Source organism: Macadamia integrifolia, chromosome 14, assembly GCF_013358625.1.
Source record: "Macadamia integrifolia cultivar HAES 741 chromosome 14, SCU_Mint_v3, whole genome shotgun sequence".
Classification (NCBI taxonomy): domain Eukaryota; kingdom Viridiplantae; phylum Streptophyta; class Magnoliopsida; order Proteales; family Proteaceae; genus Macadamia; species Macadamia integrifolia.
Window position 1 is genome coordinate 25,223,285 of NC_056570.1, and position 14,520 is coordinate 25,237,804.

At 36.1% G+C, this 14,520-nt stretch overlaps 1 protein-coding gene across 1 annotated transcript; it reads right to left on the minus strand.

Annotated features, from left to right (window-relative positions):
• Window positions 1-2,073: 2,073 nt before the first annotated feature.
• Window positions 2,074-4,780, minus strand: LOC122061060 (GDSL esterase/lipase 7-like). The gene is made up of 5 exons (XM_042624227.1): window positions 4,550-4,780; window positions 4,109-4,239; window positions 3,134-3,382; window positions 2,461-2,713; window positions 2,074-2,373 (listed from the first exon to the last, which is right to left on the minus strand). The coding sequence occupies exons 1-5, from the start codon at window positions 4,770-4,772 to the stop codon at window positions 2,162-2,164; spliced, it is 1,068 nt and encodes a 355-aa protein (XP_042480161.1). The 5' UTR covers window positions 4,773-4,780; the 3' UTR covers window positions 2,074-2,161.
• Between the last annotated feature and the right edge of the window lie 9,740 nt (window positions 4,781-14,520).

Consider the following 14,520-nt stretch of genomic DNA (forward strand, 5'->3'; position numbering starts at 1 on the left):
TTAAAGAAAAAAAAAAAGAAAAAGATGATCTGATTTTAGATTAGGATAGATTAGAATATCAGATTGTACTATCATTTTTACTATGATTTAAAACTTAAAATAAGGATACATTTGGTTTCATCACTTTGATTACAATAAGTATTTCTCATTAAGGTTCCGTTTGGTTGCAAAAGGAATTATAAATTTATAAGGAAGGGCAATGAAATTTTCATACCTAAACAAGAGACTTTTGTAATCATCGCGGCATGTGACTAATGTCATTAATTGCAAATCATTCCATATTTCACTTCACTTTGCATCCAAAACCTTTGCTATAAAATAGAAAATGTATCATTATTAAATATGATAAGAAATTTAAGTAGTTAATAAAATCACATGGGTAATGGCTACAGAAGTTTCTTTTATAAGTTTGAAAATTTCACTTCTTTTCCATTCACTTGCATTAAAATATAACCTAAAAAAATAGTTTTGATCAAAATTAAGGATTTAAAAGTACTCAAATGTAATGGTGAAGTCATATCCTCTGAAGCTTTTAAAACGAATGGAAAATCAATTAACCGACTTGATGACTAATTCTACTTAGAAGAGTCATCCAAGTGAATGAGTTGGCCGAGTCTTACATGAGAAGTTGGCACATTGACTCAATGACTCGATTTTTTATCTTTTATTTTTTATTTATTTATTTTTTTCAGAGTCAACAAACTAGAGGTTGGTATAATTTTTTTTTTCCATTTTTGGATTCAATTTCTCTCTCTTCACAACAAAAAAATCTCTCTTCATAATGGAGATTTGAACCCTTTGATTTGGTTAGCATGGGAAGGATATATTTTCGACATATAAAATAGAAGGTCAGAGTTAATGAGACTATATTAATCAGTTCATGAACCCAATTCTTCTAGAGTTTTGCCTCTTCCTATCCTTTCCATGATTAGGATGGAAAGAGTATTCCCACGCGTGTATAAGAAGGGTTGATAGTTGATTTGGAAAAATAAGTCCAATCACAAGGTCACAACACCGATGGAGTGGAGATCCTCTCTTCTCCACAGGTGAAGGAAAACTTAATCTTTTTTCTTTTTCCATAATTTAAGAAAATCGAATTGAACATCACAAATCTTTGTGAACTGATTTGACATGGGATCTAAGCTTTGAGTATGATCAATCCCACCAATGGGGTTGGTAGCCTAGTGGTGAAAATGCCCTGAATCCATCACCGCTCGAGTTGGCTGATTGTAGGTTCGAGTCTTGGCATGCCCTACTATTGTCCATTGGTCCTGCAGAAGCCCCGCTTGCCATATGGGGCCTTTTCCTAAGGGCTATAATCACTACCATGATCAATCCCAGTTCTTTTAGAATAATAATAATAAAAAAAAAATCCGGTTGTTTTTTTATTGAAACATAACCCTTGGTCAAAAACTGGGCTTATCTGTATTGGGTGCATCCCCGCTGGACCTGGACTAGTTTATGTTCAATTTTAAGTAAACCCAAACTAAGGCTGGTCAATGTAGTTCAAATCAGGCATTATTAAGCACTGCCCCATGAACAAAATATTTTCTAAATCACTATTTCAAAATTGCAATTTCAAGTTAGTGTAAAATTTCCTTAACCGTAACAAAGTGGTTTCTTAATCATGTCACCTTATTCCAACCCAGACATTACAACTCTCTCTTTGTCTTTTCTTTTTGAATAAATAAACATCTTAAACCCAAATGGTGAGAAAAATAAATATAAAAAACCCCAAGATTTATAAGAATAAGATATGTTCAAGGTATCTTCGAGGCATGTTCAAGATATCTTTAAGACATTAGGTTTTCCAATCGGCTGAGGGAAGAAAATAAGAGGCAAACCTAATACGATGACTCTTCAACCTACGTCAGACACTATAACTCTATTACTCGATTATATTTGTGTCAACCTGCTGCCATAACATATCATGCAAATCTTCATTCCAGATTGGGATTTTAGGCTAATGAAGCATGTTGAGCCATGTTAGATTCATGTCATATTACTTGTTTTGGGTAAATTTGAATCAAAATTTATTTGTCAAAGAACAATAACAAGATCTGATCTCTAATGTATGAATTAAAAAAAAATTAATTAAATTAAATAAAAATAGAAATAAACACATTAAAGAACCAAACCATTACATACGAAAAATATTGCCTTAATGTCTCTGTGTGAGCTCCAGGATGTTTAATGGAGTACATTGAGTAGTACCAAAGAAGCAACCAGTCGCGAACATGAAACTTGCCTGTTGCGACGGATGAAATCCATCCCAATAGATATGTGTAGCCCTATCCATGCAAGGTGAGACATCTTGGAGGCATTGTGTAGTTGCATGGTTTACTACACAACATGAGCTTCTATTTGTGAAACCTGCAACAAAAATGGATTTCTAGTTATTTATAGACTATTAAAAGTAGATCAATTGATTAAATATCAGAAGGCTTTTTTATCTCTTACCATTTTTATAAGGATTTTGGTTCAAGTCATAGCTGACTTCATAAAATTTTCCCAGAACAAAAGATGAACCATTGAGGCTATCACTTAGTTCTTGTAACATATTTGGTAGGCCTTCATTGTAGAGGGATACTAACTGGTTTAAGTTCTCAGCACATCCACTTGTAAGGTTTAGGCTATATAGTAAAGCCGGTGTACACCCAATAGGGCCAATATTGAATACCAAAAACTTCCTGGCTCCCAAATTATAAATATCCTGTGATTGTATATAGTCACAAAAAAAAGAAAAAAAAGAAAAAAAGAAAGCTTAATCAGTGGCAAGGATGTAGGAAAAACAAGAACCTAAGACAATGTAGAAAAGAATAAAAATCGTAACACAATGTAAACATAAAGTCGTAGTTCAGCAAGATTACCTCCAAACACTCATCCTAACACCTCTCTCAGATTGATTATAGTGAAAGAAATTAACCTCACTAATGAAAAATATATAGTGAGACCTATATAGGTAATTTACCGAAACAACCATATAGCCATAAATTTTGTCCTCAAGTGAGGCTAGGCCCTTGGCCCTTCGAGCCACCAGCCTCTTAACGACCTTTCAAATCAGCCCACTTAGGTAAGTGATGGAATACAAGACATCATACCTCTAACAAAGGATTGAGGTTTATGTGTTTACCTGCAAACCTTGTTTGAATTCTTTTAATAGGAAGCTGGAAAATTCCACTGGGCCGTATAGGCTACTGCTATTGTACCGTGCAGGTTGGAGATAGTTGTTGAGATAGTCATTGTTGCCTGTGACTACCACAAAAATGGACTTGGATAAGTAGTTCGAAAGCTCATCGTTGGTCTTAAAGTTCTTTGGCAAGTAATGTTTAACAGTCTCTTGGAACAACTCAATCTGTATCTGCAATGCTAAATTCATTCCCTGCATCACAAACCCATAAGCTGAGAAACTCTAATTTTTTATTTATTTATTTTGAATAAAATAATATATTATTAAAAAAGAAAGAAGAGAAATTTATATCCCCTTCCATGTATGTTGCTCTTATTACATCCCCTTCCCCTGTGTTTTCAGAAATTACATAATCTTTCCCTGTCTGTTTGCACTAGTGATCTTGAGTATACAATATATACAAACTGAAACCGAATACATACTTTTTTTGTAACCTCAAATCGATTCAGTTCCTATTCATTTTTGTTAATTCGGTTTCATTCGGTTCATATAAAACCTCAACCTTTCGTTGGGGAAGGTAGAGATGCGGAGAAGATAGAGAAGTGGAGGAGGTGGGTTGAAGTGGGAAGTCTCCAAGTATATTAGGGTTTTGTTGTTGGAAGGGTGAAATAGTCTTTTAACAATATTGAAGGGTAAACTGGGTATTATTGAAATATTAGTCTAACTTAACTGTGCTAGTATTTAGTAAAAACTAACACACTACATGCAGGAGAGGATTATGTAATTTCGAAAAACATAGAAAAGAAAGATGTAATAAGAGTAAAGTATAAGGGAGGGGATGTAAATTGCTCCAAAAAATAACCACTAGACATGAGATAAGCCAAATTAAAGAGAAGCTAGATTAAAGAGAAGCTAAGGGCACCACAAAGCCTTAAACAAGGTAAAGGAGAAAAAAAATACAATACACCAATAACTTACTATTGCTGATCCTGTCTTTCGGAGGATACCGGATGATCCTGATGCATAGTTCATTCCAGTTATTATTTCACTCTTTTGATCCTCTGAAAGACCCAAGTATGGAGGGGCAAAGGGTAACCCAAGATATTGAGCTGGTAATCAAAGTCACAAATCAACAAAATCTATGAGAGAAAAGGTGGAGAAATACAGAAAGAATGAGCAAGCTACAATATAGAACACAAGACAAAGAAAGACAGTTTATTTTATTTTTCTCGCCCACTACATGAACGCTAGTCTCATTATATTGGCAGGGGATGGGTTTTTTTTTTATCGGGTGATTAAAATATATTCAACGAAGCTCAGAATTCTTTGTCCCAAAAAATATATGGAGAGAGCTCTGCAACAAAATCAATGAACTATCCTTGTGACGAAACAAGCTAGAAAGGAGATTGCCCAACTTACCTAAGAACTCTGCAAAAGTGTTGCCATTACTAAATCTGCCTGTTGGACCAGCTGGAAAATCTATGCCATATGGTTTGTAATTCACTTTTGAAGAAGTATTAAGGAAATCATTATTTCCGCTATCTACAATAGAATCTCCAAATACATATAAAGCTGGGACAAGATGGCTTGAGCTCTTTGCAAAGAAGAAATGAGGAAGAAAGAAAAAAGCCAGCAGAGGCATGGGAAAGAACTTAGTCATTTTTTCTTCAATTCTGTCATGATTTACCAAATGGGTTTTATAGGAAGGAGAGACTCTGATTATATTGATTTCTCCAATGAATAATTAATTATGAGTGATTAGCTGAGTCTTAAACAATCTCATTGAGTTTATGACTTTGTCTTGAAGAGGAAAAAAACAAAAAAAAAAAAGTGGTTGGTAATCACAAGTTCGATGACTTATTTCTCTTTCTCCCCTCACGCTTCTTCATTTGCAAGCATTGATTATTCAAAGTATGATTGTCTATCCAAAACGTGTAAGCTATGTGGATATCAAGGAGTCTACATTCTCTACAGTAAGCGGTGAGATGCAATAAGCAACGGATGGCTGAAAATATCTGGGCAAGCACCACAAGAGGCTCCCAACCACCCGATGCTCAATACACCAGTGCAGCGGCTCCAAAAAATTTTTACACAAATACCAAGGCCACATGTATGATTATTAGACCAGGAAAATGTCTATTTCTATATAACTTAAAATCTGTCCAATAGCATAAATGGATAAAAAAAACCATTTCAACTACCGATTACGTTTGGATGGGAATTATTTATGGACTAAACATGTTGAAAGGAACGCCATTAAAGTTGACTAATTCTGCCATAAAAAAAAAAAAATTTGACTAATTCTTCCAAAAAGATGAGTTAGAAGTTGGCAGCCTACCAGAGTGGAAGTCTCTTTTTAAATTGAGTTTTGAGTGATCAACTGGTAGAAAGGTCGACCACATGCAACTGAACCTTATATTGAGGGAACCAATAAATATATAGACTATAGCTCATTAAAAAATAATATATTTGGACTCTAGTTAATATAAAATGTTTTTTTAGTGCATGCCTTTTGTAATTTTTGGTCTTCTATTTTTTTATCAAATATTTCTTAATTTATTCCCCACCAAAAAAAAAAAAAAAATCCTATAGAACCAGTGATCTGTCCTTGGATTTGGTCTATCGGCCTACTTTCAGAATTTGTCAAATATTTTTCAAAAAATGTCTGATCAAATAGCATTCAAAGTACATGTCTTGGGGGTGGGGGGATTTGGGGAAGACCACCTCAAAATTTCACTTCGAGTAATCTGAACATGGGTTGCTTTTTTTTTTTTTTTTTGTAAAAGAAAGGATTCAAATTAAAAATAAAGAAGAGTCAAATGTGTTATGATCCAGATTACAAAGAGTAGTATTAATACGTCTAGCATCGCACTATGAGCTATCTTGGCCAAAAAAAAAAAACCAATTCATTTGTAGGCCTGAACTTAAAGGTGATATATATTAGTTATATAGTATTATAGACATCCTCATCTGAACATAGTTTGAAACATGCTTCAAAAACCCATATATGAAACCCATTTGTCATCATCTATTTGGATTGAGAATGTTGAAAAGGGGGGATGTAAACCAGACTACATAAACGGAAAAGCAAACCCCATCTTTGACAATGCCATTAGTAGACACTGTATCATGCAGCTGAAGAAAGCGAAATCTAGACCTAGCCATAGTGTCTATAACAATCTCCGGAGTCTGGCCTCTGAAATATGGGGAGGAAACACCATCATATTCTTAGTCGCTCTTGATTTTGTTGCATCTTTGGCCTGGAAATCACCAGCCACATTAGCCTTCTCCATAGCCATCAGTGATCTTTCAGGAAGCTGTTTTAAGAAAAGGTTTCACAAAAATCTAATGATGAAGGGAAAACCACGGAATGCTACTCGATTGGACAACGCTCACCATAGATGCTGAGTTGGATTCAATCCACAATGCTTGAACCCCAGCTCCTTGTCCTTAGGGTCCTGTCCATAAGCCCTGCAATTTCCACTTCGAAAATAGATGTCACATCGAGAAAAGTCACGAAGGACATCATAACCCCATCATAGCAACCCTGATAACTCTTGCCCTAGACCTGTCAGGATTACCCAACGAGGTCCCATCTATATTGAAAAGCAAAAACAAAATGGAAACTTTCATACTAAGGGGCCGTTTGATAACACTTCTATTCCTAGAGAATGTTCTTTTATAGAAGTGTTCTTTTCGATTCCATGCTGTGAAGACACTCTGGCAGAATAGAAATAGCATTTGGTAAAACTATTTCAGAAATGTCATTAGAACAGGAAAAGAACAAAAACAGCGTTTGACAAACACTTCTATTCCTTAAAGGACAATAATGAAAATTCACTTTTGAACAATGAAATCAATAATTACAAACATACTATTATGGTCAAATTTAACTTAAATAAGGAAATAATTTGTTTATGAAATTATCTTTTAAGATACTATTACTTAAAGGAAATAATAAAATAGAAGCATAAAGAGTTTCCACATTTATCTTAATAAAAAAACAAAAGTCTACTATTCAAGTTTATAGGAATTACAAAATAAAAATCATAGCTGCAAATAGGTGTCTTGAAATTTTATTACATAAACAATCAAATCAGGGGGTAACCCTTATCTACTGCCATCTGATTTGCAATTTTTATCCTTAGCTCATTTATCTGTCTTCCTTGTACACTTTGACTGTCCTGATGAATTGTAGTAGAAGTACCAGCAACATCACCATCTTCTTGTTCTCCGTGAACGTTGACTTCCCTGACTTTCTCTTCATTAGGATCATAGTAGTCATCTTCTCTAAATTGTTGAAAAAGTGCATTTGCTATTTGTAATGCTATTTTCTTTCATTCTGTTAGTTTTTCTTCTTAAAATATTTTACTTTGGAATATATTTCATCCATTAAAACAAAGCCTTAAAATACGTGAGTAAATGATTCAACATAAGCAAACTTGCTCTAATTCTTATTATGCATGCTGGGGCCTCATCGCTCACTTCAGTGGATCCGAACACGGGAGATAGATGGAGAGAAAGAGAGGGTCACATCGGGATCATGTTTTCCTTAACCGAGAGGTGAAAGAAAACTTTGTCCTATGACCATGTTAAGAAATATATTTCATAGGGGTTTTGTAATTAAACATTAATGGCAGGAACTGATATGCTAATAGTCAAAAGTCGGGTGAATTTTGTTTTCCTCCTCCTGTCTCTCTTACTCTCTCTCTCTCTCTCTCTCTCTCTCTCTCTCTCTCCCCTGATCCTAATTTTGTGCTCCGCCTAGGTGGATCAATCCGGTCTACAAGGAACATCCAAATGTGCTTAGCGGTAAACTCCATCTAGCTTTCTTTGGAGTTTCAGCCTTCTACAGCTCTGGACCTTTTGAGAATGCGTCTAGTGGGCTTCCTGGCCCAGAACACAGCTCCCAAATCTAGTACTATGGTGGTTATTGGGCCATCGGCTAGGCCCTTTTGTGCATTCTTTGGACCCTCCAATTGAGCCAAGTAAATCAGTTCAGCCAATATTCCAGCCCAGATCGGAATAGTAAGTGGACCTCTTCTACTATTTAGCCAAATAGTCCACATAATCCTTGTAGTCTACCCACTCCTCTGTGCTCATCTGTTAAGGCTTGGGCTCTGGCCCAAATTCTTGCTGGTGTTTTAGCCTAGATACTTTCATTCATAGTGTGGTATTCCCTCATCCTCTTTCCTTGAGGCTCCCACCAAAGTGTTTAGGCTTTAATGTTCAAGAATTCCATGGTGAGTGTTTTAGGGATTGACTGGTTTTCTTGCTTACAAAATTTCAGGATGTGCCTAATTTGATAGACTTTCGTATTCTTCATTCTTTTTCTCTTTCCGATAGGTAGCAAGGGAAAGATAACAGCTCTTGACTCGAAAGACCTCCTAGTGAGCATGGGCTATTGCGCATAACAGCTGCACTGCGCTAGGCAGTTGTTGTTATATCCACTGGTCTTTGGTTTTGTGGCAGGTTAGGAAGGCCTATAAGAATGCTATTTTCAATTATACTAACCCTGATCTGCATAGCACCATGAATGCCATCTCTGTTTCTGTCTGAGGGACATCTGTGAATAGCTTCTTCCAAAAGCTCTTCACCTCTGCTTGGCCCTTCCACACCTCATGAATGGACTCCACCCCACTGACTGCTCTGTTATTACCATGGACAGTGCCTGGAATGCCTTCTCACTTAAAGGGGGTTGGGGAGTAATCATCAAAGTCATGTTTGGGCTCTTTCATAGCTGCTAAGTGCAAAACTGAATCAAAAATTTAATCTTGAAATGCCAACAAGAACATTTGATCATCCATGCTGCTACAATGTATAGAGATCTCTAAAATATGCATAAATAGTGCCTTATGGTTTTAAACTATTACAAATGTAAGTAGTGTCTTAATGTTTCTGAGTTAGCTTCAAGATGTTTATTGGAGTACACCGCATAGTACCGATGAAGCAACCAGTCGCAATCAACAAATTTGTCTGTTGAGATGGATGTACTGTATCCCAGAAGATATGTGAACTCCTATTTAGGCAAGGTGGGACATCTTCTTGGCAAATCATAGTTGAATAGTTTATAACACAACATGGGCTTCTACTTGTGAACCCTGCAACAGTAAATTTCTAGTTAGTTATAAACTATTAGAAGGAGATCAATAGATCAAGTATAGTAAGGCTTGATCATAAGAAAAAGAAATAGTTAATTAGTAGCAAAATCTGACCATATTTAAAAGGGTTTTGGTACAAGTCATAGATGATTCCATAAAGATCTCCCAAAACAAAAGTTGAACCCTGGAGGCTGTCTTTCAGTTCTTGTAACATATCTGGAAGGCCTTCATTGTAAAAGGATACTAACTGATTTACATTCTCAGCACATCCACTTGTTAGGTTTTTGAGGTATAATTCTAATGGTGTACACCCAATAGCAGCAATATTGAATACCACAAACTTCCTGGCTCCCAAATTATAAAGATCCTGCAATTAAGATTGAATGTGATCATAAAAAAACTTGGTAATTAGTCTCAAAATTCAAGGGTTGATGTGTTTAAGTCTGTACCTGTAAACCTTTTTTGAGTTTTTTCAAGAGGATGCCGGAAAATTGCGCCGGACTATATTGGCGACTAGTCTTGTAATATGCTGGTATGAGATAATTTGCCAAATAGTCATTGTTGCCTATTTCTCCCACAAAAATAGATTTGGATAAGTACTGCGAAAGCGCTTCCTTAGTTTTAAAGTTCTTTGGCAAGTAATGGTTAACAGTCTCTTGGAAAAACTCAATCTGTTTCTGCAAAGCTAAATTCATTCCCTGGATGAATAACCCATAAGGTAAGACAAAGAAATTCTAGAAAATCTTCCTTTCTCTGAGCCTTACTGTGCAGTTAATATTCGAAAAATTTTCTCGAATTTAGATAACTCCATGAACTTCACATACATTGTGAATTGAAAACAAGGTAGCATAAGAACTTACTACTATTTTTCCTGATTTTTGGAGGATGCCAGCTGATCCTGATGCATAATTCATTCCAGTAATTGTCTTACTCTTTTGTGTAGAAACGCAACCCTAAAACAATGCAGAAGATAATGGAAAAACAAAACAAACAATGCACACAGATTTTACGAGGTTCGGCAAGGTTGCCTACTTCCCCGGTGAGATGAGATCCTGCTTCACTATCAATGGAGAATAGGGTTACAGTGCTCTTCCTCACACCTCTCCGTATTGCTTGCATTACAGAGAAAGAAACCCTCGCTACAAATATATAGCGAAAAAAACCCTAATCTGGAAAGTACACAATTGTCCTCAAATAAAAAATTCGAGCGAGGGGCTGCGCTCCCTACACCCCCTGCTATGCAGGGAGGCCTTCTGCCCCCCTTGCAACCCCCACGGCCCGCTAACCGACTAGCGGGACCGTCGTCCTGCCTGTCTAGGTGCTGCACCAGTACTCCCTGGATTAAACTGCGACGGAATACAAGACATCATACACCAACATTTTGTGCCTTTGAAAGAGCCAAGTATGGAGGGACAAAGGGTAACCCAAGATACTGAGCTGGTAATCAAAGTCTCAAGTCAATGAATATCTCATGTGAGAAGAGCTTAAAGAAAAAAAAAAAAGTGATTAAGCTACAATTAGGATCACAAGAGGAAGAAAGTTTTTTAAATAGTGAAAGGAAGGCAAAGTTCTAATCTTGTTGATAAATCATTGCATAGTTTCATAACCCATTTGCCAACTTACCTAAAAAATCTGCAAAAGTGTTGCCATTAGTGAATCTCCCTGTTGGACCAGCTGGAAAGTCTATGCCATATGGTTTGTAATTCACTTTTGCAGATGTATTAAGGAGATTATTATTGCCACTATCTACAATAGAGCAGGAGCAAGGGGACTTGAGCAGTTTGCCAAGAAGAACTGAGGAAATAAGCAAAGTGAGATAAGTAGGAGGAACATAAGAAAGATCATCTTTGCCATGTTTTCTTGAATTCTCTCTATCATGAATTACCAAATGAATTTTATAGGAAGGAGGAGTGAGACTAATTATTTTTCTGTAATGAATAGTGACCTCTAGTAGTTGAAATATGATTATAAAAATCAAATTGTGCTTATGAGTTTGTGTTGAAATTGAAGTCCACAAAAACTTGAAACTTCCCATTTTTTTCTTTTCCACTGGTACTACTTACCAAAGCAGAGTGGAATTCAAACAAAAAATATTATTCAAGCCTACCAGAGTGGAATTCTCCTAATTGAGTTTTTGAGTAGTCAAAAGGTAAAAAGGGTGGACCAAATGCAACCAAAACTTTACTAAAGAAAGTTTTCCTTCATTGTTCTTATTGGTAGCTTCTGTTATGGGTCCGCGGGACTAGTAAGACCAAAGGCTTGAAGATTCATAGATAGCAAGAAAAAAAAAAAAAAGGAAGAAAATTTCTCAGTTTCTGTCACAACTATCGAAATGGTAGGAACTGTAAGCAAGATTTGTAATCTCGGTTCTCAGATTAGAATTAGTCACACAGACCTATATTGACCCGGATTGCTCTGGATTGGACGTAAGGACTGAGTTACTCCTAAAAAACACTTAGATTGTACCAGAGGATCAATATATCGGATTGGTCAAGACTCAAGACTGGTCTTGAGTCTCGACTGATCGATATTGATCCAACCCAGTCGATTTCCTGATCCTAGTCCAATTTTTGAAACTACGTCTGTAAGGCACCCTCCAATTAGAGAAAATCCGAAGGCATAACTCATGACTCTTGACTCTTGACTCTTGACTCATTATGAAGTAGGGAAAACAAATTTTGAAAAAAAATATCCATCGTTCGTACTAGATATTTAATTATTGAAAAAAAAACATTAATATGAAGTAGTTAAAAAATTAATAAATTTCAAAAATATTATCTATTGTTCTTAGCAGATATAATACTTCACTCCCAAAATTTACCCCAAAATTACTCCAAGAGACAAAAAGAGAAAGTAAGAAGAAGATGGGATGGACCCACCTATCCCCTCACCTTCCTTATTTATTTTCAAAGAAATAAAAGAGTATGGGGCAGGTTGACTATGACAATGAGAGTTATGGAGAAGAGAGAGGGGAAGGTTGGGTGGGATCTACTTGTTCCCTCGTCCTTCAGTCATCTCTAATTTGTTAGCAAAGTGACAAAGGAGGAAAAAAAAAAAAAAAAAAAAAAAAAAAATGAGAGGAGTTGAGACAAGACAATAAACTACCCAGTAAAGTGATATGGACAAGAAACTTTAACATGTTATGAAAGATGTTTTTTTGCATGGATGAGAAAAATATGAGAATGAAAGTATATGCATTATTCTATTTTACTGAGCTAATTCCTTTTTGCTCACCTCACTTGTCACTACAGCTTTGTGTCTCACATATTAGTGTGGCTTGCTAGAGTGGAAAGTTGAATTGAGGAGAATTGATGAATTATATTTATGAGAATTGAAAGTGTTTATTGTGATTTGTACACAAGATGCATGACTTTTATAATTGAGTTTATGGAGATTTGATATGCACATTTGAGTTTGTGGTGGATTTTATGTATATTTGGTGTAATTTAATCAAAGTTGTAGCGAGAGCATGAAGGGCCCAGTGAATGGTACGATGAATAAAAATGGTAGGCCAATGAATAGTTGATCAAAATTTTGAGGTTTTAAAATTGATGGATATTTTTTATGTTGTTATTTAATGGTGGCCCATGAGGAACATCATCCATATCTCACCTCGATTTGAGGGTTTTACAATGGATATTTAATTATTAGAAAAGTAAAAAAGTATAAGAGGTGGCATGACCCCTGTGCCCAGACACAAGGGAGGGGGGGGGAGGGTGATATGACTGCCCCTCCCCCTCATGAAAGGAGAAAATCTCACACTTTTTTATGCTATTATGCATGCTTCCATTGGCTTCAGCATAGACATGGGGCCATGTTGCCTTTTGACAACCCCACCCCTTAATTATTTTTCAGATGCATTTCCACAGTTTTATTATCTCAAAAATATCATGGTCACCCCATACTCACGGTTTTAATTACTCCTATATGACAATTCATCACAAGATTGAAAGACAAATGTCTAGCTTTGGATGGTTCTAATGGTTGGATTTGAGCTACATATTACGGCTAAACTCAGCAATTTAAACTCCTTCTATTGAATTTCCATAATCATTGCATGCCTCAAAGATCTCTAATCAGATTTAGTCATTCCAATGGTTTGGTCTACACACTTTGAACTTCCCTGCTTTGACATTCAAGATCGTAAAGATGCTCATCTAATAGTTCATACTGTGTAAAAAAGAGATCTGCTGCAGGATAGACGTCTATCTATCTCACCACATCAATGACGGAGGAATACGGCTCCTAACAGATTGAATAGATCCACGGTGAGAGAAATTAGTTACTTGTTCTTGAATGTCACTTTGTTGAGGGCTCTATCGTATGAGCATTTAGTACACATATCAGTCCAAGGAAGAGGAAAGGGGCACCATTACTAAGGATCGCCCCCCTAATCTTAGATAGATCGTCTCTTAGACCTCATAAATAAATTATTTAGCATAAGAAATTTTCCCAGAAAAGTTGTTATGATTTTTTTTTTTTTGGGGGTAAAAGAACAATGATTATGATTATTAAAACCACATATTCATCCTTCATCACATGATAAAATTGACATGTTTATCATGATTTAAAATATCAGACAAGGATTCTTCTCATTCACATCTCTTAACTGATTTGTGGTTTTACTTTTTATCCTTGTATAACACATTTTCTTTTATCAATAAGAGTAAATATTGGCCTTTCTACACCTCATTGTTAAGTTTGTCTGGAATTCTTGATCTGTTCTGAAGATTGACCCTCTCCAACATATTTTGGTGATGACCCGAATGAGAAGTTTTCTGAGACTTGTGATGGAAGTAGAGGCCCAACACTGATCTCGTATGGGGGTGTAGCCTTTACGGTGTGGTTCGACCAGATTGACTGCGACTCGATGGGTCGATCCACGACTTGGAGTATATACTATTCTATCGTCTTGTTGAGTAAGTCATTGTAATTTGTGGGGGGGGGTTTCGAGCTAGGGTTTCAGAGCGAGTTGTTTCGCCGCTGCTTGAGTGTAATTTCTCTTTTGCATAGTGAAACATCTTCTTCTTCACTCGAAGATGTAGCACACCACACTGGTGTGTGAACCTCGTTAAATCTCTGTGTTGTGCGGATCTATTATCTGTTTATTTTCATATTTCTTAGTGTTTGTTCTAACAAACCTCATGAATGGACTTCAACCCCTGGCTGCTTTGTTATTACCATGGACAGGGACTGGAATGCCTTCTCATGTAAAAGGGGTTGGGGAGTAATCATCAAAGTCATGCTTGGGCTCTTTTATAGTTGCTAAGTGCAAAACTGATTCAAAAA